We start from the raw sequence: 25,622 nt of genomic DNA, 5'->3' as shown, positions 1-25,622 counted from the left end.
AATCTCAGCACGTCTGCTTTTAACATGCCGAATAAGCCCAACAATCAGCCTGACAGACAGCCTGAGAGACAGCCTGACAGGCCACCCAGCGTACGGGGCGAAGCTGCTTGGCTGCATTGGTGGCCCACTCAGTCGCTGTGTCTCACTGGATGAACACCACCACATTCAACCGCACCTGTGAGACGTTGCTTATCCCATGTAGGCTTGTGTAATGATTTCGTCTACCCCATCTTCTCTTTCTATCTCTTGTCCTCTCTATTCAATGGTAGTTTGGCAAGCCAATCGCGCATCCATCTATCATGGCTGAACGATTGATCGCTCGAGCCTGTGAACGATTCCAAAAGGAGATATCTTCCGAGCAGGTAGATCTTATCCAGTCCACGTCGAAGCTGGAAGATGTGAGAGACGCAGTTCGAAAGATTGAGAGACACCTGGCAGCTACGCAGCGACTCCGAAATTTTGGCCGGATCCTACCTTTCCTTGATTCCCTGGAGAAATACTCCAAGGCTCTTGAAGTGGCATGCAATGGCACTGATTACCTCCCCTTGGATTTGGGTCAGTTAACTAGTCTCGCCTTTTCCCGGCATCTAAAACTGCTAACGCACCCTATGACAGGCACCCATCAAGTTCGTTCTATCGGTGAGACACGCATCTGGACTTACTTTGAGCACTGGATCACATCTGCTGATATATGGTACAGGCGGTGCAAGAGCACGTCCATGCTTTGGATAAGGTGCTGATGGCATATGCTGACATTGGATCGTGCATGCCGCGTCTCTCCATATATATCGAGGCATTCCCCACAAACCAGGCCTTTCAGCATTTGATCGCATTTCTCTTCGAGGATATAATCGAGTTTCACCGCAAAGCATACTCTTGGATCACAAAACCCGGTGAATAAATCAAAGTGTCCTGCATCCCTCTTGATTTTCATACTGACTTTCCGCAGGCTTCAGCATGTTCTTCACATCACTATTTGGCCGGTTCGATGATAGATTTGGCATGTTACTTGCAAGTATCTCTCGTACCAGCGAGCAAATTGACCGAGAAGCCGTGGCCCTCGACATACAGGAAGCGGTTGAGTCAAGGAAGAAACGCGCTGCTGAATATCTTGAACGTGGCAATCAGAAACAATTTCAACAGGAGCATAGTATACGGCACTGGCTTGAACTCACCGACACCGATGGGGAGATGAGGCTGGATTGGCTTTTAAACAGACATCTTGAGGGCACTTCAGACTGGATACTGAGCAATCGCAAGATCCGAGATTGGCTGCAGCGTGGTCGTGGTGGTCTGGTCCTCTGGATAAATGGAAAGCCAGGTTCAGGTAGAAGACCTCAACCAACGACATACCTGTGCTTCCTCGCAACTCTTTTACTGACAAGGCTGTAGGCAAATCGGTACTCTGCGCCAGACTAATCCGGTTTCTTCGCGATGTCATGAACCGGAAAGTCTGCTTCTTCTTCTGCAACTTTCAGACTCCTTCACATGGCATTAATGCCCATATATTACGGAGTCTCGTCTCTCAGATGCTTCCGATTATTCCCGATGCAGTACCATACGTCTACAATGAGTATGTGAAAAAGTCACGGCGCCCATCATCCGAAACACTGAAGAAGATTCTACAAGATCTCCTGTAACTTACCGAAGAGATGCGTTTAGTCATTGATGGTATAGATGAAGTAGCGCCATCTGAGCACCGAAACCTCTTCCGGGATCTGCTTCAGCTTACCAAGTCTTCCCCGACACTCAATGTTCTCCTAGTCAGCCAGGATATACCAACCATTGCTAGGCAACTTTCAAAGCAGAAAGAGCTCAAGATGAACGAGGAGCGCAAATCGATCGACAAGGACCTGGGTTTGATAGTGAAGGATTCACTCGAGGACATTGTACAAATGTACGGGAACCAAATTACTGAAGAGGATGTACAAAAGCTGCAGACCAAGATCCTCGAGAAAGCCAACGGTGATATTATACCACCCACTCAGAACATTTCTGACGAATCGCTGATCCAAGCCTAGGAATGTACTTGTGGGTACACTTGATCCTTGACCTGGTTGGAAACGCATCCAGCTTGCGTGATCTGCAGCAGCAGGTCAACGAACTGCCCCTCGACCTTGAGAGAAGTGTACATGATTATCCACTTACAGAGCGACGGCAATTACTGATGAGCGGCAGATATGCAAGGATATTAAACAATGTCAAGAGCCGGTGCTCCATGAACGACTTTTCCAAAATCAGACGCCTGTTTGCTTGGCTGATATGCAACAGAGACAAGCAGCCCCTCTCGAGACCTGTCGCGCGGTTAGGCATGGTTCTTGAGCCTGGCTGTACAATTATCAACCGGGAAACCAACGCATTCGTCAACGCCACTGATATCTGCAAAGCCTTCATTGAAGAAGGGCCTGGTAATTCCTTGGTATTTGTTCATTCGACTGTTCCACAGTATGTCTTTGTCTTACGCCATACTTCCCGCCTCACACATCTATGCTACTGTGTTGACAGATTCTATCAGATACCTGCTTGACCCAGACAGTGGTCCATTTCTGAGTCGCCTGGATTGTGAGCAAAGCGTTACAATCGGATGCCTAACACAACTCAGGCAGTCACTAGACTTACTGAGTCCCACCACCCTGGGAAACAGACTCGAAATCGATGTTGCAAAGGGTTCCTACGCACTGTTGCCATATGCGAATCAAAATTGGGCAACTCACTTGCGAGCTTGTGTGGACTCGCAGAACGAAATTCATCCCGATTTAACGTCTCAAATCGATGCCTTCTCAGAGAGTGTTTCCTTGTTGGAGCAAAATTCCGACGAAACCACATTGGCAGACCCACGTAAAACCATAGAGGGTGACGCAATGTTGGCTCGGAACTTGTCCCCAAAGGCCTTGAAATTGGTTACACGATATGCACGAGAACCGGAAGGTCAGTACAAAAACCCATTTCCCGTGTAAAGCGCCCAGTGTACTAATGAGTGTTGGTTAGAGGGTACAGATTACGGGTTGTTACACCCTCTGCTTAGTCGAGCCACTGAGCGATATCATGAGCTCTTACGATCACTCGTGGTCAAAAAAGACCTCCAGGGGCTTGAGACTTCAGACTTCTTGAAATTCCAGGAGGAATTTAGATCTACTGCATTCATGTGTCTTAGCATTGGTTGCGAGAAAGCCGTCTCGGGCTTTTCTTGTCAGGCCGACTTGGACAATCACGAATCCAGACACTCTCAACCATTCCGCTGTGTTGATGGGTGTGCCTTCAACGACGTCGGCTTCACCACCATACAGCAGCTGCGTAGTCATAACCGCAAACGACACTCCGCATCTGTAGAGGCTGCTGTCCCCAAGAGATTCAAGAAACGCAGTGAAGAGACTACAAGAGACACGGACGCACAAGATGTAACTAAACAAGCGACAGCTGCCACCAAGACGCCGGAAAGAGAAATCGAATGGTTCAAGCAGATCGCCGAGGAAGAAAGACGCACTGCTAACAATGAGCAGCTAGAGGACGTCGTTATGGACAGTAAACAGCATGTGGACATGACAATGACGATGCAAAGCATGATGTGGGAGATGAATAAGCTCGGTAGGGCTTTGTTTCGTTGGTACCAAACTACGCACGATGAAAATCGTGCCAGGATGTTCTTCAGAATGGTAAGGTATGCCTATAATTCTTCGTGGCCAGGAGTCTAACATGATTGCAGCATGCGCGGCTTGTACGACAATTTTCGGATGGCAAAAAACTGGCCACGGCTAAGGAAATTTTCACGGTAAAACCTGAGGATCTCGATCAATGCAGGGATTTGATGGATGGCATCGCAAAAGACTTAATGGAGAGTTACCCGGAATACGTCGAACTACATGATCGCCAACTGTAGTAGGATCTCACAATTGTAACGGTATCCCAAGACAAAGGTCACCTACTTCAGGCTCAACAGCCTGGCTGAGCCAAAACAATGCCCGGCTCTCAATAAGTTGATGTGCCACATTAAAAGCAACTACTGAAATTTGAGTTGATGGTTACACTTAGATATGTATCGGACTTTCAATCTTCTCACGACATAACGTTTGTTGTATATAAATACACTCAGCAGGCTGTTCAGGTATGCGTCAAACCCTGTTGGACATCAGGCATGAAGTAGTTGTACAACCCACCGAAAACTCGAGTAACCCCTTTGTTGTTGATTACCAACCGTTCGTTGTATTCAGCATAGAAACCATCTTGGCCCACTGTGCGTTAGCGTCTGCAATGGTATCTCGTCCGACGATGGCCCTTTGGTAACGGACATCGATCCAGATGAACGACTCAGTCTCGCCAAGAGGCCTCTCCTTCCACTCCACAGCCTTGAGTATTCTGTCCCGCTCCTCTTGCACCCCACCATCTTCGAGATGATACATATGCTGGTTTGAAATGGAGCCCGAGTGCATTATCGTCGTTCGAGCTTTCTGGAGCGCTTCGTAGTTCTCCAGTATCTCGGCTATAGTCAGTTGGTTTGCTTCAGGGCTGTTTTGTCGAAGGGCTTGTTGGTAGAGTCCCAAGAAGGTAGCCAGAGCTGCGCCATCTTCAACGGCCATGGCCGCACCCTGTGCCTGGTATGGGAGAGAGGGATGACATGCGTCGCCTAGCAAAGCCACATTACCCTTGGACGGTCAGTATATATCAAAACTGGATAGTTGGGGAGGGGGCTAGGGGGCTAACCCGAGTCCAGGTGGCGAGTTCTTCATGATGCATCATCTTCCACTTCAGTACCGAGGAGAACGCTAACAGGATTTTCGTCAAGCTGTGTACGACTATGGATGAGCCCAGTGCCAAAGTGACCGGAGTTTTGAACTCACACAGGATCCCAATGTTGAAATAAAGCCATCATCTCTGGCAAGTCGCCTTGTTCAGTGCGGACATTGGGTGGTAGATTATCTGGTCGCGTGAGAACCAAGTTAAACTCCTTCCCGCACCTAACAGGGTAAAACACGGCGTGGCTCTCCGGTCCGATCCACATGGTAACAACATTCTGCCTGCACAATTCGTCGACCTGGAAATCATTGAGTCCTTGCAGGGCAGAGAGAGAGAAGGTTCCTCGGTAAGCTAAGTCTCCAGTCTCTTGTGGGGGAGAATCGCGGCCTAAGATGGCGTTACGGAGGCTCGACCACAAACCGTCTGCTCCTACGATGACATCTCCAGTGACAACCTCGCCGGAAGCCAAACTCAAGCTCGGGAGATCAAAGTCGATGGCTTGCACATTAGAACCGAGCCGGATGATGACACCCAAGTCCTCCGCTTCCTGGACTAATATGCGTTGATAGTCGGCTCGGTGGATAACCCTGAAAACAACTTGTCAGTTTTGCACATCCAGGAATGGTTGGGGGATCTCATCCTACAGCCAGGGCCATCTCTCATCCAGAGCTTCGCCCACGGTGCGCGTGCACAGCAACTCTCCATCCTTCCAGCGCCTCAATTGAGTTGCCTCGGACACCACGGAGAACTTCTTCAGTTTCTCGAGGATACCGCATTGCGCCCAGATGCGTGAAGCATTCGGCGGAATCTGAATGCCAGCCCCGACCTAGGCAGTGCGATGAGTCAGCCTTTGATAGATGGGCGTGGCGTAAAAGGAGAAGGCGTAATACGGGAGTGAGCTCCTCTGTTTTCTCCAACACAGTCACGCGCAGACCTTGCTTCCGCGCAAGAATGGCAAAGGCCAGGCCGCCAATCCCAGCACCGACGACGATTGCTTGAAGTGACTGACACATGATATATTACCGGAGAAAACAAGGTGAGATTATGAAATGACCTACTAATTCCTTCCTCTTAGTTTGAGCAGTGCCAGCATTTTCATAACTCCTCTGCTGCAAATAAGCCTCGGTTATTGCCCATCGTTGCTGACAATGAAATCGAAATTCGACCCCTCCAAGTCAGCGAGCTCCCAATGCTGGCCTAGCCATGCGAAGTCTACATACATCCGGATAGAACCCGTAATGCTACCCACCAATCCGCTTGGTCGTCGGTCTAGGGAAATGCAGCCTCTGGTCGTCAATTTAGCCGGTTGGCCTACAGGTCTCTATGCGTACTTCGTATGAACGCAATATCTACCATGTCTCATTGACCACAGTTCGAACACAAGAAGAACAAAAGATGTTCATCATTCTTTGACAATTTAACCATTGTGAACATCACTTAAATACTGTTGGGCAACTTGTCGTGAACAGATAACAGCCAAGCCAGCGTCGACCACACCAAGCTCAGGAGATCAGCTAAAATGGCGGTGTTGAAGTATCCCACGGTACTCCCTCATGAGAAAAAGGCGGCGGAAAGGAGACTACTCCGGCGTCTTGACTTCCGGGTCTTGCCTATTCTATGGCTGCTCTACCTAGTCTCTTTCATAGACCGCAGCAACATCGGCAACGCGAAGATTCAAGGCATGGACCAAGAGCTCCAGCTCAAAGGGCAACGGTATAACATCGCTTTGTTTGTGTTCAATATCGGATACTTGGTCGCCGGCATTCCCCTGAGTATCGTCTTCAACAAGACGGGCCCCAAGTCCCTGGCCGTCATGATGTTTTGTTGGGGTAATTCTGAGCCTCCTAGCCTGGTGAAGGCCGGCCTTGAGTACCTGCTGATACCGCTATGCAGGCGTTACCGTCATTGGCTGCGGCCTGACCCGAAGCTGGGGCGGCCTCGTGGTCTGCCGGTTACTTGAAGGTATGGCCGAGTCCGCATTCGTGCCAGGTGCCGCCTACCTCATCGGCTCGTACTATCGAAGAGATGAGTTTCTGAGACGCTACGTCGTGTTCTTCAGCGGTGGCATTTGTGCCGGTGCGTTCAACGGCTTCTTGTCCGCTTTGATTGCCAAGATGGATGGGGTTGCGGGCTATCGAGCTTGGAGATGGTAAGTTACGCACATGACCATCCGCATGAAAGGTACCTTGGCTGATCACAAGACAGGATCTTCATCATTGAAGGGCTAATTACTATCCTCGTCAGCTTTGCCTCGTATTTCTTTATCGTCCCGTTCCCGGCAGACTCCACCTTCCTTGCGCCGGAAGACAAGGACCTGCTGCTCGCACGCCTGAGAGACGATGGAGGCGCCGTGTCCCACGACCGACTCCCTGTCAGCAGGCTTTACGAGTACTTTCGCGATTGGAAGATCTGGGTGGCCGTCATCATCTACCTTGGAGCGGCCGAGAATGCCAATTCGATCACTAGCTTTCAACCCACCATCCTCAGAGGCATTGGCTACGAGGCGGCGGATGCCCAAGTGCACACAATTCCTGTCTACCTGGTGGCAGCCGTCTACTCGATCTCCATGGGCTACGCAGCGGAACGCCTTCAGAAGCGCTACGTCTTTTGTGTGATCGGGTTCTGTACGATTGCGGTGGGACTCGCGGTGCAGATAGCGCAGCCTAAAGCTTCGGGGTGCGATACATGGGCCTCTTCTTCATGACCGCCGGGGCGTATCTGGTCATGCCTTTGGCTGTTGTCTGGATCGCCATCAATGTCGGGAAGGGTTACAAAAGGACTGTTGCCTTGGGGGCCATCGTCTGCTTTGGCAATGCCGGCTCCTTCATCGGCACCAACGTTTATTTGAAACGGGAAGAGCCGACCTTCCGCACCGGCTTCAGCACGGGGCTCGGGCTTTGCGCCCTGGGCATGCTTGCAGCGACAGTCATGTTCATGGGTGTTCTTATCGCTAACAAGCGACGGGATAAAAGGCGGGGCGTGTTAACAGAGGTATCACACGAAGGCAGCATTGAGGATCTTGGCGAACAACACCCAGACTTTCGTTATTGCCTATAGACGGGTTCTTGAGCCAGCATTGGGGCGATTTGAAGGGAAGGCAGTCGTAGGAGACTTGGCCCTCGATGGTCGAACATGATGTCAGGCAATTTGTCTACCTGATCGTCAACCTGGAAAGTGGGGCTTGTAATTACTGAGCGCACCTACCAAACCTGAAACAATCTTAACAGCTCCCCGAAGACCAAAGTCTAACAAGACGCGTTGCATTGCCCAGCGAGCTCTTCCTCCTTCATCTTTTCCAATCGAGTGCGCTCGAAGCGCGACGTGTCAAAGCCAATATGTCGACACTGGATGAAGACTACTTTTCGAGCACCTGGCAGGTCGGTTGTGACTGGCTCGTCAAAACCGCCGGAGGCCACGAACCTCTCATCCAGAGCTTCAAAAATATCATCAATTCGGAAGTTTCGGGACTGAACGGGAGAGTGCCAAGGTCGGATTTGCTGTGGTCCGCAGCCTCGAAGCTCTGGTCTGAGGGTAGGTATTTGGCCTCCCTTGCTTGCGCCACCGACTCTGACAAGCTTCGCAGTCTGTGGGGATGACCAACTCGGAGAGCGCAGGCCTGCGCTGCAAGGGCTTGCAGCACAGGACGATATGCTAGACTTCGCAACCGTCAAAAACGTGACGGCGGCCCCGTACAAAACAGTCGATGAACTGATCTATGCGCTTATGAAAGTTCCTGCTGCCAAGCGTCATCAGTTTACTTTCTCGTGTCGTCTGCCAGAAAGCACGCATGGCGGCCTGGCGAACTCCGTATGGGCAAAGCACCTCAGCCCTACCATATCCACGCAGACAAGCGCCGCGAGCCCTCCTCAAGAAAGCCAAAGTGAGCAGGCAAACACAGCAAAGCCGGATATCCAGACCAGCAAAGGTCCAGGCTTGAAGCCCACGGTCGCCAAAGCCAAAACCAAGAAACCTCAAGCGACCGCGCCAGTTGCAGTTGCGGTGCAAGACCTGCCGTCTTTGGGCAACCCACCTGCGCACCCGGTCGACTGCGACAGCTATGAAGTCAAGCTTCCACGCGGAGTAAGCGTCGCAAACCGTGTTGAGCCGTACATTGGGACTCTAAACAAGATTCTGGGTATAATACTTCAAGTCGTGAAAAAACAAAACGCTGTCCAGATTAAGACCCATCAAGCTAGGAGCAATCGAGGCTTGAGCAAAGAACTCATTGATTTTGACAATGAATACAAGGCAAGACGTGCCTATGACATCTTTTTGCGATGGGCGGCTGATATGTACCGAGGTGGAGAACCTAAGGACTTGCTCAGGTTCGTTGCAGAGGCTATGGGAAGCGAGGCTGACGAGATGCGTGACCGATGCAAAGAGGTTGCCCGGTTCATCGATCAAAAGATGAATTTACAATGTCAAGGAGCAGCCCCTGCCGAGAATCCGGAGAACTCCCATCTCCCTACTCTCGAACGAGGAGACGCAATGAGCAAACACAATGGACACCTGGAACTCATGCCAGAAACCCGAAGAATTCAAATCAACAATCTCAGGACAAGCCCGTCAGTTCAAGTGAAATGGGAGCACCAAGACGTGAGCTCAGCCTTGATCGACGAACCACGCCACAATTCCCCTGAGAGCCGTGACGAGCTCGAGCAACGGGTCAATGACATTTGGGAACTGGCAACATACGACGAAGACCTGGAATTCCTCGGTGATATGCGAAGCTGTCGCGACGGATTTGAGGAGCTTGGCAGCCAGATGCTGCGAGGGCAGATCCACATGCCGTATTTCTTCGAGAGGATGCATGCCACCTTTTTTCAAGTCATTACTCTACTGAAGACTTCGGTGAGAAGTTCGAGGTCACTATCCGCATAGTGCAGAACCTTCTATCGCTGGTCTTGGAGCAGACCGATGCAGACCAAACCGAGGCAAGAATACAGATTGCCAGTCTCACCCGAAGCCTACGGTTCGATGCTAGTCGACATCGTCTCACAATCCAACGACGGAAGATCAATGAGACAAGTCGTTTTCTCGGACGAACGGTCGAGCCGAGTCCCCAGCCTCGGAAGCGTCAGAGGAATCACAGTATGTCAGATGCTGATGACAATCAACAAGGGAAAAGGCAGGCTCTTCCGAGGATGGATGAAACAAGTCGTGTTCTCGGGCCAGAGATTGAGCCGAGCCCCCAACCTCAAGAACGCAGGAAAGATCACAACATGCCAGATGCTGCTAACAACCAAGAAGAGAGAAGGCAGGCTCTCCCGATATCGACTGAACCCTTAGATCATGTAAAGGTCAAGGTTGAAGAAGATGATGAGACAGCAACGGGTGTGCCTCTCGACGCCCATCCACGGCAGGGTTCACAGGAGGCCACGGGAGATATTAGACAGTGGCTAACGGGTGGCGGGGTGATGGGAGATGCCCAGTCAACAAACCTCCCCCTCAGGCACTTGAGGAATCAAGTGCACAAGCCTAGAGACGAGTTATTAAATATACACCTAATGATAGAGTTAATGATAGAGTGTGGTCCATATAGATAACACCCATATAGATACTCCCCTTAATTAAGAAAGCTCTGAACGATGTCAACCCACCCTGTCTGTATCATGCTTCTTCTTGAGACGCCCATAATGTAGTTGACATGTAATAAGATAGATTTGCTATCTGTCACTTGGCTGATTGGTATCTCGTAGGTCTCCTGACTGGGTTACTAGAGACAGCCAGGGCAGCTATCGTATTAGGAAGACAGAATATATCATTGTCCCGGTGAGAACTTGAACACACTTTCAAGAGTTTCATGGATTCTTTTGCGTGATACCTGTCAGCTTATGAGATCTCGTTGTGTGCCTGCGTCTAAAATAGGGGCTAAGACGCTCCACACAATTCTTCTTATTTTGAGCCAAAAGTCCTTAGATGTATATACCTAGCTTTTTTCTCTTCTTTATTGAGACACCGAACGTGGTGTGGGAATATCGACTTGAGTACGATGCAATGCCCAGATCTAAACTCTGAAGTTATAGTCAAGCAAAGTTCAGCCTTATTCCGGTACAAGCTGATGTTATAGTCACAGTTTGTTTTCCGGAGAAATCTTGATCTGGCGTTTCCACGAACAAATATTTAAAACTGCTGAACAACTGCTCAAGAATGGGAGAATCTCGATGTGAGTAATATTAACTACTACAACCACACTCCCCATCCGGCTCTACTACCCAAGCCTTCATCCTCGTCCACCTCCTCGTACGCACCCCCAACACCCCGGCCGGAACAGGCGAACCTACGATGCGTAAATCTGGTCTTAATCGCGCAGAATATTGCATCTTCATTTGCATACTGTACTCTCTCGTCGCGTTCGAGCTCGCCTGCGAGAAAGTCTCCGCGCTTTGTCATGCGCTAAACGCCGCCGTATGGAGTCATATTACCGCCCCGGCCGGGGATGATAGTCCCCCTCGCCGCTCTCCGCAGGCTCGGGATCCGGCTTCGACCGCGACGGCCGCGGATACACCCACCGAACAGTTTCTCACAGTGTCGCCCGGCGCTGGTCTCGCGCCTCCTTCTCCTCTTCCTCCTCACGGCTGGTTCAACTTGTCGGGTTCACCGCCGAAGTACGAGGAGGTCGTTTCGGCAGAGATCTGATACGACAGTGCTCGTGACGAGATCACGTATAGCTTCCAAGCGAGCTCAGGAGAGCGGCGAGAGAGAGGGATATTAGCTCTCTTGCACAATAATACAATTGTTCTTGCAGAGGCATTGCTCTTTGAATACCAATTTCTCCCACTTGAAAGGTTTTAGTCGAACTTGCTTGAAGCATGTTATTTATTTTCAAATCTTGTCCGTCATATCGAGTTGACATATTGACAGCTTTCATCCGGGTATCACACTTGAGTATGCATCAGCATCATTCATCAATCCTTATGTCTCCAAACCCCATTCCGACCCCCTCCCTAATCTACAACACGCCCCCACGTCCATTCTCCGCATCCCCCTCGCTGGGCGACGTCGAGGCCCCTTGAACTCGCCGTGGTGCACGTGCGTCTTGTGCTCTTCCGTCTCCTCGTACGCGATGAGCAGCTCGCCGTTCTTGCCGTAGCGGCGGGGCTCGTCGCGCGCCACGTTGACGACCTGGAAGTAGGCGGCGGCGCCGTCCACCTTGTGGAAGATGGCGTCCATCTCCTCGAGCGACCGGTACGCCGTCTCCGGGTAGAAGAAGTAGACGCTCGGCACCATGAAGGCGTTGATGACGGCGAAGATGATGTACGTCTGGTACTTGATCGAGTTGAAGGCGATCGGCGTGATCATGACGACCATGAAGTTGAAGATCCAGTTGCCTATACATATGCGGATTAGAAATGGTTCGTCCGGTATCCCGACAGAAGGTACTGACCTGAGGTGGACAGGGCGTTGGCCGGGGCTCGGATGCGCAGGGGGACGATCTCGGCGGGGTACAGCCAGGTCATGCCCAGCCAGCCAATGGCGAAGAAGGTGTTGAAGACAAAGAGGAAGACGATGGCGGCGATCTGGCAGGACGCGTTCTCGGGCTGCGAGTTGACACCCGCGAGGACGGCCATACTGGCGGCCTGGCCAGCCGCGCCGAACAGCATAAGCTTCCTACGACCAACCCGTTCGACCAGGTATACAGCCGGCCACGAAGCGATGAAGTATTCCGTCCCGTTGATGGCAGCCAGAAGACGGGCCATGAAGCTGCTCATCCCGAGACCGGCGTAGATGACCGGGGCATAGTATGTGATCAGGTTAATACCAGATATTTGCTCTGTTGGACATGTCAGTATGTGGTCCAGATCAAGGGTGGCTCATGCGAGCGCGGCTTAAGCAGCGCATTGGTGAGCAGCTATTTGACTCACTATAACCAAGTTAGTATCAGTGCAGAGAATGTTGGGAATGAAAAGAGACTTACCGGAACATCTGGTTGGTGTAGCCAAGCAAGGTACGGTGGAAATTTCTATAACACTGTCAGCTGATGTCTTTTTGGAGGATTGAACCCATGACGAACCTGTCCTTTCCTTGCGTGAAGAGATCTCGGAAACGGCCCTTCTTCATCTCCAGGACGGTGTCCTTGATAGCGACGAACTCATTCCTAACATCCTTGTCATCAATAGTCGTGTCGGCAAGTGCAGCAAGCACATCGAGAGCCTCGTCCTCTCGTTCCTTGAGAACGAGCCATCGCGGGGACTCGGGTAAATTCCTGATACGGAGTCAGTAACTCTACAGACAGCACCCCACCAGGATAAGACGTACCAGATCAAGGCCAGAATGAATATGCAGAAGACGAGCTGGAAGGCCAGCGGGAAGCGCCAGGCTATGCTGCCGTCGAGGAAGCTGAAGCCGAGGTCGATCCAGTAGCTAATCATGATGCCGCAGGTGATGAGGGCGCCCTCGATCATGACGAGCTTGCCGCGCTTGTGGGAGCGCGACGTCTCGGACTGCCAGGTGGGCACCGTCGACGTGTTGCCGCCGTTGCCAATGCCCGTGATGATGCGGCCAACAATAAAATGCGGCAGGGTGGTGGCCGAGGCCTGCAGGATGGCGCCGACGACCATGATGGCGGTGCCGAGCATGATCATGCGCCGCCGGCCCAGCGGGTTGCCGATCCAGATGGTGATGACGGCGCCCAGGAAGCAGCCGAGGTTGTACGAGGCCACCGAGATGCCCTGGTTCGAGGCGCGCGTGGCCTTGAGCGCCGTGTCCGGAGTGCCGTCCGGGTCGATGTCAGGGAAGTCGACGAGGAAGTTGCGCATCGTCAGGATGCCTCCCATGACACCTTGGTCTGTTACCGCGTCAGTGCCGGACTACTCGTGTGCTCGCGGGGAAAGGAAAGCCGTTACCGTAACCAAAGAGCAGAAAGTCGCATCCTGCGATGATGCCGATGGCATAGTTGAGCTGCTTGCCGCGAAGGCCAAAGTAGGGCTTCATATTGGGCAATGGTGGAAAGGCGAGGTTGTTGAGAACGGTGTCAGTACCCCTTGAAAGCGCCAAGCCGTGCAGAAGACATGAGGGTCAGGTCACGAAGACGCAGGTCTCGGGGGCGAGGGTTTATTTGTACGACAACGGCCGAGCCATTCATTGTTGGGATGTCAGATTTAGATTAGGGAGCAAGACTTGCCGATCTCTGTTGCTTTTCGGGAGTCATCGTTTTGCCCGGAAGGGATAAGGCTTGCCAATGCCATCCACCTTCCAAGCAAAGAACCCTGTGAGCGACTGCAGCCTCCCCAGGGCTTTGCAGCCAAAAGATGCGGTGCTGGAGGACAACCCGCTGGCTCTGACGTTAGCACGATCAAGCAACGATGATGGCACATCCTAGGGGGTGTGGGGGAGAAGGAGAGAAGCCAGAAGCTGGGGGAATAAGATTCCACTAGGGATGGCGCTAGTCCGAGGCGGCACGAAGTTGCAGACCGACGACGGGGAGGCGTTTTCCTCTTCACCTTCCATACGCCGCCATCCGTACTGCTGTTTAAGGGTGAAGGGAGAAAGAGTGAAGGGAGAAAGAATACCCGTCACTGTCGGACTGCCTCTTTGGGCAAGCCGACGAGTGTCCTCTCTCTCACCTCGTCTTCCACCAAAACGACCATCTGCCGTGCCCAGGTTTCGAGGTGTCCACTCCGAGCGCGGAGAAAAGATGCCATGACGTCACGGTCCCGCATGCACTTGTACGCTCGCAAGCCCCCCATCGCCTTACAAAAGCCGACCTTGGCTGTTGTCAAAATCGCGAGTTCCTCGAGCCGTCTCGGCGATGCGCGAAGCACTATCCAACCCTCGGAAAAGCTAGGAAGAGGACGTCGGCAACCAACTGGAGAGAGAGAGAGAGAGAGCGAAAGCGACGGCTACGACGGCTTTCTCGCCCTCCCTGCGACCGTTGCAACTGTAACGGTACGATGGTCGAACTGTAAAAAACCGCAACCGCCCCGGCGCTACGTCGGCCACCCCAGGCTCTCCCCCAGATTGAAGTTATGGGCCCCGATGGAGCCCACGCGACACCACGACCCGCTCAAGGCCTTGGATCGCGTGCGTTGCTCGCTCGAGTCGTGCTTCTGCCCGTTGCTACGCTTCACCGACTCGAGCGTGGGAAATCCCCATTCCATTCGAAACGAAGGATGGCGGCATTGCCATGTAAGTAAGAATGCGGGACATCGGAAAACACCGCCAACAAGGAACTGCATCTCGACTAATCACGATTGCCAAGGGCGCTCATTTCGAAGCCTATCTAACAAGACCCATCGTTTTTGGGTCCTCTGCGATGACGACAGGACATACGAAATTTGTGGATTGCCTCATGAGAATGAAGCTCTTCGACTACTCTGCAATATGAGCTGATAACATCATCGGTAAAGGCTTGTATTGATACCCTAGATACCTACTCATGTCCGTAACTACACAACTCCATAGCCCAGGTTTCTCGCAAAGTGATTTTTTTATGAACATCGGCGGTCCCATCCATCGTGAATATATATATATAAGACGAAAGCAATACGCCGGCATTAGGTCATCATCCATCGTCATCTAACCGCCCCGTCCTCCGTCAACCCCGCGCGACCGGAGAGCTCTTGAGGAACCCGTGCTCGTCGTACAGGCTGTCCCCGCTAGCCTCCGGCCGCACCCTGATGGCGCCGCTCCTGCACGGCGTTTTGGCCGCCGCCGACACGCTAGCCATGTGCCGGTCGAGCTCCCGCAGCCGGCCCGCCAGCCCCGACCCGGACCCCATGCCCGCGCCAACGGTCCCCCGCCGAGCCCGGCGGGCGGTGCTGACGCCGCCCGCACCCCGACCGTGGCTCTGGCGACGCGTCACCAGCGCGCTGTCGGAGAACCGCTTCTTCTGCCCTTCGTCGTCGTCGCGCGACGACGTTTTCTTCGTCTCCGGGCTGCCGCCCACCGCCAAATAGTTCCGCGACGCCCCCGCCGCGCCCCCTTTCTTTCCGGGGCTGAACCCGCCCCCGCGCAGCGCCGGCAGCGTGGGACTGCCGATGTCCGCCGGCAGAGCGGCGGCCGGCAGCGTGTTCGACGACGCCGTCGACGCCGTGCTGTAGCTGCTCGCCTGGCTGATCTGGCTGTTCATGCGGCGCAGCTCGGCGACGAGGCTGGTCATCTGCGCGCTGTCCCGGTTGTTGTGGTTGCTCTTCTTCGTCGTCGTGTGGCGGAGAGGTGGGAGCTGGTCCTCCTCTTCTTCCTCTTCTTCTTGTTTCGACTGTTGCGAGTACACGGAGCCGTCCGAGGGCGACCTGCTCTGTTTCGCGAAGAGACGCGAGCGGGGCATGCTGCGGAGCACGTCGCGTTCCTCATCCTCCAGGTCGTCGTCCGCAGGCGATGCGGGACGGTCGTAGCGGTACCCACCTCGCGACTCTGGCCGTTCTTCGGGGTCAGTCGGCGAGGCCTCGGGGGTCGGGATGGCCAGCAGGGTCGTAGTGTTGTACCCCACGGTGCTGGCGACGGAAATCCTGTTCTCGTGCTCCGAGGAGCCGCCGCTGCGCGACGAAGGCGAGGGGCTGGGGCGTCGGCCATGGATGTCCCGTGTGGGCGAGCCGGGCCGGAGTATGTATGGCGGCGGTAGTGTGATCCGTAGACTCTTGGCCGGCGGTGTGGGCGATCCCGTTGTCTTTGGGGACAGTACGAGCGGCTTGGGCTTCATAGACCGTGCCGAGTCTCTTACCTTCGGGCCAGTATCGGGGCGCTTATTATTTCCCGGCACGACCTTGAAAATCTGGGAAAGCCGCTGGGAACCATGCGTTGGCGAAGACTCGGCAATAAAGGGGTCGTCTTCCACAGTGTAAATGGAAAATTGCATTGAAGTCTCCAGTGGCTTGGCGAACATGTCTCTGGGGCTGGCTGGCACGTCCGGTGACTCAGGACGAGGCATAGGTCTGGGCCCATGGAACTGACCCAACGTGCCCCGACGCAGTTTATTTATGCGAGGGCTGCCGCCGTTTTCGAACGGAAACTTAGGGCTCTTGTCGTACCTCTCATGCGACTGGCTATCTGTACGAGCATCGACCGTGCGCTCCATGCTCCGGCGGCATGCCTGCGAGCCTTCCAGCTCCTCGTCGACGCTGTACAGCGTCGAAAGCGCGGACGAGTCGGACCCGCTCGTGCTAGGCCGCGACTGTTGCTGCTGCTCGGCCAGAGCCATCTCGCGCGCCCGCTCGTGGCGGCTGGGGCTGGACAAAGCCGTCTGGACGTCGGGCTGAGACCCGCGGTGGCTCACGACCAGGCTGTCGGCCTCGGACACGATCGAAAACTGCGACACGTGCGACATCTGCGACACGTGGCGGTCGGCGTGGCTGGATCTCTGCGACAGCCCGGGCGGCGGCGTGGGCCGTCCCTTTTGGGGGGTCGTCTCGGCGGCTGCGTCCAACTCCGCAACGGCGGGGGCGCAGCACCCCTTTGGCTTCGTGCTGGGCTGACGGCGTCGCTGTCGGCCATGTGCACATCGACGAAGCGGACTACCTGGTGGCTGCTTCTCGCGGCGCTCGCCGCAAACATGGTCTGCCGCCTCGGGCTCCGGTTGCCGTCCTGGAGCCTCGTGGCCGTGAGCTGGAGGATGGCGGACAAGTCCGTGGCCGATGTACAGTTCCGGGCCGGCCGTTGGGTCTCGGGCAGACGAGACTTGCCGGCGAGCTGCTGGGCCGCCTCGAAGGCGATCATGCTCGTTGTTTTCGTTGACTTGGTCACCGCCAAGGGTGGCGGCTGGAGATCGGTAGTGCTCGTCTGGGCGAAGGTATTGGCAGTTGGTGGCGCCGGGCGGTGCCTGTACAAGACGGTTCCGGAAGATGAACACCTAAGTCCCTCAGTAGAATGAGTTTCGACGATGCTTTCCTTGTGGTCGGTGTCGGTTTTATAATGGGCATGGGGCAAGGTTGGGCTCCCCATCAGCGCGGGGTGGTTCAAAGGCTGTTTGGCACTCAGCTTCCGGCGCAGCGACGAGAGGCTGCGTTTGCTCTTCGGCTGCGAAATGCGCGGCCCATGTAACGCGTCCTCGTCGATCCACGAGCTCTTGCGCCGGAGCTCGTTGAGTTCCCGGCCGCGCTCCTTTTCCCGGCGCTGCGACTTGCCGGCGCTGCTGTGGACGTCCCGGAAAGGGGCCAGGTTCATGCTCGGTTTTCGGGAAAAGACGGGGGGATGATGGGCAGCGAGATGCGGTGCCATTGGAAGTCGGGCTCCTCCGGGCCGCCCTCGTAGTCGAGCAGGGACTTTTTGCGCAGTCGCCGCGGGAACGGAGATTTATCTTCCGAGTCGCCCTGAGACGGCGTCGTGCCTGATTCTGCCAGTTCGGCCAGCTGCCGCCGGCGTCCTCGCCATCTCGAGACGCAAATAAGAGCCAGTGACAGAGTTACGAAGAGGACAAAGGCGCCCGAGACGGCGACGCCGATAATGGCACCCGTTGACAGAGTCGGAGATCCAGACTCTTCGTCCCGAGCCTCTATCGAGCCAAGGGCTCGAATGAGGCTAGGCATTATAGATTGGCTGAAAGAGTGAAAACGAGCGTATATCTGAAGGAAGGCCAAATCAAAGTTCACTGTCCAGAAATGGGAATCCCTTCATTGACTGTAGATTGAACGTAGAAGGTGGTCAAGGGTAACGAAACGAAACAAACAACCGATGGAATTGGGAGAAAAGCGAAAAACATGGCCATGGACGATCTAGACTAGATTTGGGGGTTGTCGACCCCCTAGGAATGCGTCGCTGGGCCAAAGGGGCATTCCAGACCTCCCCGCGTCTCTGAGACAAGAGGCTGGTGCCGGTGAGTTGTCATGATAAAGACGGATGTTTCTCCTCGGGTAGGCATGCAGGCAGGTTAACTGCCAGCTGCTGTACGTCTGAACCTTGCGCCCCTCAAAACAACGGTAGAAGGGGGCAATAACAATGTGTTTCGGGCTGTAAACATAGGGGCTGTTGGCTGTTGCGCGACTCGCCAGCCTCGGTTTTCACGCAGCCACACACCATCACGAATTTTCGGTGCCGACCTGGTTGGACTTCTTCTCTCGCTCTCAGACTCCTGACCCGACACCAGGTCTCAGCGCCCGGCCCCGTACCGAGGTTCCGCGAGAGTGGACGAGGCATAAATAGATCAAAAGGGGTTTGTGTACATTTCGTACTGTCTATGGTAATGGATGCAGCCTGTCTGTGGGTTTTTTTTCATTGGGTATCATCTGCATCAGGCAATTCGGTAAACATGGCGGTGGTTCCGGAGGGGCAGCCGTTACATACCTATCCTATTGAGAAATTTGTCCGTCTATCTCCATCACGGGCCTATCGTCCTCTCCATCGCGCCGTACTTTGGTAAATTACTCGGTGCGTGGCCGCTTAGAATCGGCGGTGTCATCGTCGCCGTTCTGTCCATTGGTGCCATCGCAATCCAACTCATCTCGGACCCGGACGCGACCGGCGCCTTCACCCAACTCTCCGCTGACACCCTCTTCAGCTACCTCGGCACCGCCTCCAATCCAGTTGCCCTCGGCATCGAAATACTGATCAACATTGTCCGCAGTAATCCAACCCGAGCTACCGGGCATGGGCGGAGGCAGACCGCCATTGGAATCGCCTTGGAAAGCGCCCGGCAGGCCCTCCAGAGCCTCGCCTTCGAAGATAATGCGATCCGCCTCGTCTTCCTCGTCGTCATCGTCTTCGTCCTGAGGATCAGGGTGCAAGTTTGAGCAGGCTGAGATCTGGTTGAACAGGGCGGCATTACGCTCGGCGTTGAGCGGATCGACCCGGGAATCGGACGCATTCTCGGGGCTCTGTGCCGGGATCAAAGTGAGCTCGATAGGGTCGAAGCTATCATCATCGTCGCCGCCACCGTCGCCCGAAAACTCAAGCTGCATGTAGACGCCTACGAACTTAAGTTCGGCATTGTCCGGAGATTGCAGGCTCTTGAAGTTCTTGGTGGCGTGCAGGGTGATGGCAGGGTAAGGAATCTCAATGCCGGTGCCACTGCTGGGGGAGAACAGAATAAATTTGCTGCGTATGCTGTTAGTCGACGCCTCCAAAGTCGGTAGTTTTGTTTTCATTTCATGAAATCTCACCTTGACCCGACAAACACTCGAACTTGAGCTTCCTCTCTCATGTGCTTCCCGCCATCGTTCTCCAGCGCCAAGTTCTCAGGTGCCGTCGGATGTTTCGCGGCAGAATCATCCCCAGAGAAAAAGTACAGGCGCTTGTAGTGCTCTGTTGAACACCAAGCCTTTACATTCTCGTCGTGAAAGTAGAGAACAGGCTTTCCGTCGAAGAAGGTCTCGGGCGTTTGAGACTGATACTCGCTCAGAGGCTCGAAGTCATTATCTGCCGAAGGGCAAGTCTTAATGACGGTAGGAAGCATTTCTGATGAGTTCGTCGGCAAGGTTGGCTTGGACTGATGTAAACAAGACTTTCTTTCCTACACTGGACTGGTACAGGGAATAAGAAGGCGGCCGTTGCTGAGATGGGCAAGGCTTAATTAAACTGAGCTTTGCTTTGCCAGCTTCCCCAGAAAGCAGAAAGGGAGCTTCGAATGGCGGGGCTTATCGGTTATCAACCAATCCACCCGCATGTCATTTACAGGCAGGCTGGCGCTACAGTGGCTGCACCTGTAGTAACTCTCCTTCATTCAATACCCCAGATCCTCGAACGACTTCAGGTGCGCACCTTCGACTTGCGAACAACTCGTATATGGCACACCGCTCTTCTGGAAGTCTTCGCCCAGCAGCTTTGATCAAAACAACCCCAAACCAGCCATCGCAATCGCCGAGGGCGCATTCGCAACCATGCACAACACCCGTACGTCACGGCCATTCCCACCTCCCTCCCCCTCCGCATCGCGCAAGATCAACGAGCCCCTGTCGCTAACAACCTCCTCTTTATCAGGCACCCATCCCCTGCTAGCCCAAGTGCCCCTCACCGTGTCGCCCTTCGTCACGCTCCCCGTCGCCGCGACGCTGCCCTACACCTACAAGAACATGCCGTCGACACTTCCGCCCTCCTCGCTGAGCTTATCCACCACCGCATCCGCTTCCGCTTCCGCATCCGCTTCCGACGCGAAGCCCAAGTACGTCGTCTCGGCCTCGGGCCACGCCGCGCACCCGGACGACATCGTCGCCAGCTGCCGCGCCCTGCAGGCGCACGTGGCGGCGCTGCAGGCCGAGGCCGGGCGCGAGCTGCGCGCGCTCGAGGACCGCATCGCGGCGCGCGAGCTGGCCGAGAAGCGCCGCGTCGCGCCCGGCTGGCTCGACAGCGAGGCGCGCCTGCTGGAGCCCGAGAAGAAGACCGCGACGACGGGCATGTTGTCCGAGGCCGACGCCGGCATGGTGACGCCGCCGCTGCACCCGTACGGCAGCCGCATCGGTAGCAGAGACGGGACGCCGCTGTCGGGGCACTTCGCCGAGATGAGCTTGGCGGACCGCCAAGGGGCGAGCGAGATGGCGGTGGACCAGGGCGAGGAGATGGACCGGGCCTTCGGGGGCAAATGAGGTGATATGAGCGGGCGGGCGGGCGAATGACTGTTTGTATTGGGCTGGGGAGTTGTCGGACTTTACGGTTAAGGAGTTGGGGGTTTCACACGTTTTGCATGCATGGCGTTCTGCTTAGAGGCAAATTAGAGCTTTTGTCATGTATCATCTTACCCAGCATATATTTAGAAGGCTGAATCAATCATTTTTGCCCCTGAGTGCAATTTTATGATGCGAGCTATATAATGATCACAGGCTTCATACGTATGCTGTCAGCATCACCGCCCATTCATGGCTCACGTATGCGTTCGAGAACGGGGTTGCATTTAATTTATACATCTTCTATACTGAGCTATTTGGCCCCTATCAAAAACAATAACTGGACGCTGGAATCGTTGGGTCAACACAGCCATCCTGATGGAAAGCATATCAACAGGGCACTTCTTCGCTGTTGAGAAAACAGGCAGGTACTATCCACCAATTCGACTAATCACTGCTCGGCGCCACGCATGTCTGACCGCTCGCCCGTAACAGAAGCCATTTCGTCCTCGTCATCGTCGTCATCGTCGTCGTCATCTTCCGACTGGATATCGCCGACTCCACCAGCACCGGCGGCGTCCGTCGAGCGCTCCCCGACAGTAGGTCGCCGCTTCTTCTCGAAGTCTTGCCGGTGGGCCTCGGCCATGATGCGGCGTATGCTTTCTCCGCCGGCCCGGACCTCCGACTGCCTCCGCCGGCGCAGCCCTCTCTCGTCGGGCGTACGGGCCTCGGAGGCCGTAGTCTCGGCCCTAGCGATGGGCGTCATAGCCTCGGCCGGTGCGGTGGCGCTGGTGGCGCTGGTCACTTGCTGTGCCGGAAGCGGCGCCCCCTCCCCTGATCTCACGCTCCGCCGTGCTATCTTCGGAACTGGGGCGCTCGATCAGCGGCTCGTGGTCGAGGTGGTACGGCAACGGGACGTCCCGGCTGGCCTTGTACTGAGCGACGTTGCCGCAGTGCTCGTTCTCGACACGGAGGAGGGCCCACATGCCACGTCGGGTTACTTCGGCGAAGCCCAGAAGAAACGAGACGGCCGTGCTATGCTGGGTATTGTGCGTGAAGATGGCGTAGAAGATCCAGGCGAAGCGCAGGATAGGGTCGATCACCATAATGGTGTAGTAGGCCCACCGGCGTTTGAGCGCGAGTATGTCACGAAGCAGATTGTGGCGTGCGTCGGGCTGTAGGAGCGAAAAGTCCATCAACAAGTCCCAGATGGAACAGTATATCGCGTTGACGGTACTGAACGTTACGAAAAGCGCCAGGTTCGAATGAGTGTCTTCAATGCGGTAGAGGGAGAGCATGACAGCAGCCAAGATGGTCATGCTGTATTTGCCGCAATTGACAAGATGCGGAAACATGTTCTTTGTGTCGACGTAACGGCGGATACACTGAAAGGCTCGCCAGATGGCCGGGACGGCGTTGAAGAAACCGAGCAATCTGGAATGGCTGGAGTTGCATTGCGATGGATCATTCCAGTAGTTGGCGTAGAGGCAAAAGAACACTTCGATGTTGCACATTGCGTAGGTTAGAGAGCAATACATATCGCCCAAGAAGAAGTCGCGAAACTCAACAGGGAAAAGCCCGGCAAAGAGCAGGCGGTACTGTAACGCAGTTAGCACTTGTACGGTAAACACATTTTATGATCTTCATGACTTACATGAGAGTAGGCGAACCACTTGCGGCTCCGATGACCCAGAATTGGCGCCGGCAACAGGATAAGCACAAGGGTAAAGAAAATCAGGAGGACTGGGTAATACAAGAACATGTCGGGTGATCCGTAGCGAGTAAAGTTGAGCCAGATGAATATGCCCAGAAGCAAAAGACAAAAGCTTGGAAACTCGGCGAGCTCCCTCCAGTCCAGGTGGTGGCGGGGATCGAATTCGAAGATGAAGGGGTAGTTGATCTTGTTCCTGTTCCACAGAAAACAGTTGCCGCAGAACAAGGCGAAGAGATATAGCATCAGGAAGTAGCCGCCGTATAATTGCATCAAGTAGGTGGTCTGCACGCGCACTATCGGATCCGGGTCGTATAGGAGCTCTACGCCATATACGAGACCCTGCAGTGTGAAAACGGCGCCGGTGCCGATGAAGATACCGTTCAGAAAAGTGTTCCCTGATACATCCTTCGGCCGCCGGGTCAGCCTGCGCAGCTTTCCGGCCGCGATCTTGTGGTTCCCTTTCTCGAAGTATCTCGCGTACAGATCCTCGACGGCGATAATGTGACTGTCGAGGACATCGCTGTTAACGAACCAAGACTTGTTGACCCTCTCGTTCATGTACTTGTAAGGTGGCCTGGCGTTGACGGCCTTGTCGTATTTCTTGTTGAGCTTCCGGAAGGCCGTTCGGTTCAGAAGCGTGTACGACTTGAGCAGCTCGAGACCTCGATAAAACTCCTGAAGAGCCAGTTTCAGCTTCCGCTTCGCCGTGCGGTAGGGGACGTCGTGATCATGCGGCTTCTTGACGTAGTCGCGTCCGCCCTCGGCTGTTCTACCGCTGAAGACCGGCGTTCTAGGCATCTTAAGCAGGGCTTTGGAGTTTGGGCCGGGTTTGAAGATCTTGGACTTGATCGGATCCATCCAGCCTTGCACGCCGTCGCCGTTGGACGTCAGATGGTGTCCGTTCCCGTTTCCCGACTCGCCCTTATTGCGCCGTTTCACTTCGGCAAGCTCACTAGCTCGTCTGTTACGCATCTCGTGCAGCTGCTCTCGGAGTACGGTCAATCTCTGGCCCGCCTGTTCTTCTTTCTGCTTGTAGAAAGTCTCGACTTTGTCGAGTTCACTGTCCAGAAAGTCGAAGAACTCTTGCTCCCTCTGCCGCACGGTGTCTAGAGCATACAGCCCCATGCCACTTCTGTCCGCCTCGGGCATTTCATTAGCGCTGGATGAGAAGAGACGCCGCAGTCGCATTGAGGAGGTCCGATTCAGCAAGGGAGAAGGGTTCGGCATGGTCGTGGCCCTTGTCTTATCTGGGACGGCGGGATCCATCGACAAACTCCTATGGAGGGTGAGGCGACTTGAGCCAGCAGCAGCACCCTCGTCCATCGCTGGCCCGGGCAATGCGAAGGCATTCTTATTGCTGGAGGTCGCGGCCAAGGCCAGCGGCGAATGCGATGGTGGTGTCGACACGAAGCTCCCGTAGTTCCCGGCATTGCCAGGCGACCTGGTCAGAGATTGGTCCTCTTTCCTCGCCGTCACGGCCACAGGCCCGACCGTAGCAGGGTTTCTCACGGGGCCAGCATTGCCCTGTCGAGACGCAGGCCCGTCATTTGGGGTGGCGCGGTTCTGGAAAGAGGTCGGCGTCCTGCGCGGAAGCAATTCGCCTCTCCTGCCCGACGGGGTAGCACCGCTGGCCTTGTTGATGGCCCGGCTCACGGACTTGACATATTTCTTGCCGGCCTTGTAGTTGAGATACTTGATTCTCCATTCTGAAGTTACTGAAATTAGCCAAAGTTTCCCGACGAATGACTAAGGGTCGACCCCGCAGAATAACGACAACCACGAACAACCATTTGAAGAAATGAGTTGGTGAGTCTGCAGAAGCCCATGCCGTAGACCAGTTCGATCAATGATGTGATATGTGATAGGCAGGCGGCCTGGAGGGCGTTTGAAACAAAACTCGCATCCTTGTCGATGGTACTGCAGCTGGCTGTGGGTATATCTGCCGCCCAATATCGGGCGTACAGCAGCGAAAATGCAACTTACCAGGCACCAGGTCCTGCTCAAGCTCCTTTGCGAATTTCATGACGTCGAACCTAATTCATAGTGAAGAGCCACAACAACCAAAATAACGTTCTCCGGCGGCCGGGGGTGGTTATCAAGAAAAGGGGAAGAGGGAAGAGAAAGACTGGCCGCCAAATTAGAGGCGTACTTAGGTTCCGTGCCAATTGAACCAAAAACGATAAACTTGGGAAGGAATGGAAAAGCGACGATTATGTAGCACAGGGGGCCTGCACTGGCCCTGATTGGTCGCATGAACGGACCGGCCCAGTGGCCTGCGCACCGGCACGCTTGACCGGACATGACTAGGACTAACCAGGCCTAGAAGTCAAGCAGGTAACAATCGATCCAGCAGATTCAGCATTCACCAGCAAGATCCCCTTGCTGATCAGCTACCACGACGGAATCACTGGCCGCCGAATCAGTGGAACAGCCCGTGGAACTGCCAGTGAAACCCGAGACGTCCAACATTAGTCAATTTCCATTCCAGCCGATTCTTGTCTGTCTGTCTGTTTTGCATACCAAACCACCAGACGGCACCGCGGTCGGATCGAGGTCCGTCCTCAACTCATTCTGGACCGGTCTGCCTGGCCTAGCAACGCCGCCCATCCCTGTCCGCCGCCCCATTTCCGACATCTTGACCGTGTCACGCTGGACTAAGAGCTCGGTAGCCGCTAAGCCCTGTTTCACCGGCACCTTACGCGCGTGTT

General features: G+C 54.6%; 11 protein-coding genes across 11 annotated transcripts; 6 read left to right on the top strand and 5 right to left on the bottom strand.

Moving 5' to 3' along the window:
* Positions 1-299: 299 nt before the first annotated feature.
* Positions 300-3,877, top strand: PG998_008608 (uncharacterized protein; the record flags this gene model as incomplete). Its single annotated transcript, XM_066875424.1, has 10 exons — positions 300-555; positions 616-626; positions 701-893; positions 950-1,327; positions 1,651-1,965; positions 2,022-2,408; positions 2,506-2,562; positions 2,614-2,928; positions 2,989-3,653; positions 3,704-3,877. The coding sequence occupies 10 exons, from the start codon at positions 300-302 to the stop codon at positions 3,875-3,877; spliced, it is 2,751 nt and encodes a 916-aa protein (XP_066731369.1).
* Positions 3,878-4,184: 307 nt separating this feature from the next.
* Positions 4,185-5,744, bottom strand: PG998_008607 (uncharacterized protein; the record flags this gene model as incomplete). Its single annotated transcript, XM_066875423.1, has 5 exons — positions 4,185-4,640; positions 4,699-4,780; positions 4,836-5,318; positions 5,376-5,557; positions 5,622-5,744. The coding sequence occupies 5 exons, from the start codon at positions 5,742-5,744 to the stop codon at positions 4,185-4,187; spliced, it is 1,326 nt and encodes a 441-aa protein (XP_066731368.1).
* A 506-nt stretch (positions 5,745-6,250) lies between these two features.
* PG998_008606 (Vitamin h protein) lies at positions 6,251-7,788 on the top strand (the record flags this gene model as incomplete). The annotated part of the gene is made up of 4 exons (XM_066875422.1): positions 6,251-6,560; positions 6,625-6,880; positions 6,937-7,350; positions 7,401-7,788. The coding sequence occupies 4 exons, from the start codon at positions 6,251-6,253 to the stop codon at positions 7,786-7,788; spliced, it is 1,368 nt and encodes a 455-aa protein (XP_066731367.1).
* Positions 7,789-8,066: 278 nt separating this feature from the next.
* Positions 8,067-9,612, top strand: PG998_008605 (uncharacterized protein; the record flags this gene model as incomplete). The annotated part of the gene is made up of 2 exons (XM_066875421.1): positions 8,067-8,262; positions 8,315-9,612. 2 exons carry the CDS (start codon positions 8,067-8,069, stop codon positions 9,610-9,612), a joined length of 1,494 nt encoding a protein of 497 aa, XP_066731366.1.
* Positions 9,613-11,016: 1,404 nt separating this feature from the next.
* On the top strand, positions 11,017-11,370 carry PG998_008604 (uncharacterized protein; the record flags this gene model as incomplete). The annotated part of the gene is made up of 1 exon (XM_066875420.1): positions 11,017-11,370. The coding sequence occupies one exon, from the start codon at positions 11,017-11,019 to the stop codon at positions 11,368-11,370; it is 354 nt and encodes a 117-aa protein (XP_066731365.1).
* Positions 11,371-11,646: 276 nt separating this feature from the next.
* On the bottom strand, positions 11,647-13,665 carry PG998_008603 (uncharacterized protein; the record flags this gene model as incomplete). Its single annotated transcript, XM_066875419.1, has 6 exons — positions 11,647-12,062; positions 12,119-12,505; positions 12,650-12,657; positions 12,746-12,937; positions 12,991-13,519; positions 13,578-13,665. 6 exons carry the CDS (start codon positions 13,663-13,665, stop codon positions 11,647-11,649), a joined length of 1,620 nt encoding a protein of 539 aa, XP_066731364.1.
* A 726-nt stretch (positions 13,666-14,391) lies between these two features.
* PG998_008602 (uncharacterized protein) lies at positions 14,392-15,063 on the top strand (the record flags this gene model as incomplete). The annotated part of the gene is made up of 3 exons (XM_066875418.1): positions 14,392-14,619; positions 14,679-14,859; positions 14,933-15,063. 3 exons carry the CDS (start codon positions 14,392-14,394, stop codon positions 15,061-15,063), a joined length of 540 nt encoding a protein of 179 aa, XP_066731363.1.
* Positions 15,064-15,268: 205 nt separating this feature from the next.
* PG998_008601 (uncharacterized protein) lies at positions 15,269-18,194 on the bottom strand (the record flags this gene model as incomplete). Its single annotated transcript, XM_066875417.1, has 3 exons — positions 15,269-17,122; positions 17,146-17,833; positions 17,854-18,194. 3 exons carry the CDS (start codon positions 18,192-18,194, stop codon positions 15,269-15,271), a joined length of 2,883 nt encoding a protein of 960 aa, XP_066731362.1.
* Positions 18,195-19,025: 831 nt separating this feature from the next.
* Positions 19,026-20,056, bottom strand: PG998_008600 (uncharacterized protein; the record flags this gene model as incomplete). Its single annotated transcript, XM_066875416.1, has 2 exons — positions 19,026-19,698; positions 19,764-20,056. The coding sequence occupies 2 exons, from the start codon at positions 20,054-20,056 to the stop codon at positions 19,026-19,028; spliced, it is 966 nt and encodes a 321-aa protein (XP_066731361.1).
* A 424-nt stretch (positions 20,057-20,480) lies between these two features.
* Positions 20,481-21,182, top strand: PG998_008599 (uncharacterized protein; the record flags this gene model as incomplete). Its single annotated transcript, XM_066875415.1, has 2 exons — positions 20,481-20,493; positions 20,581-21,182. 2 exons carry the CDS (start codon positions 20,481-20,483, stop codon positions 21,180-21,182), a joined length of 615 nt encoding a protein of 204 aa, XP_066731360.1.
* Positions 21,183-21,651: 469 nt separating this feature from the next.
* On the bottom strand, positions 21,652-24,937 carry PG998_008598 (uncharacterized protein; the record flags this gene model as incomplete). Its single annotated transcript, XM_066875414.1, has 4 exons — positions 21,652-22,004; positions 22,045-22,798; positions 22,855-24,629; positions 24,898-24,937. 4 exons carry the CDS (start codon positions 24,935-24,937, stop codon positions 21,652-21,654), a joined length of 2,922 nt encoding a protein of 973 aa, XP_066731359.1.
* Between the last annotated feature and the right edge of the window lie 685 nt (positions 24,938-25,622).

The sequence above is a fragment of the Apiospora kogelbergensis genome, assembly GCF_038363985.1.
Source record: "Apiospora kogelbergensis strain CBS 113332 chromosome Unknown utg000005l_segment0_segment0, whole genome shotgun sequence".
NCBI lineage: Eukaryota > Fungi > Ascomycota > Sordariomycetes > Amphisphaeriales > Apiosporaceae > Apiospora > Apiospora kogelbergensis.
Note: the sequence above shows the minus strand (reverse complement) of the source record. Positions and strands in the feature narration are given on the sequence as shown.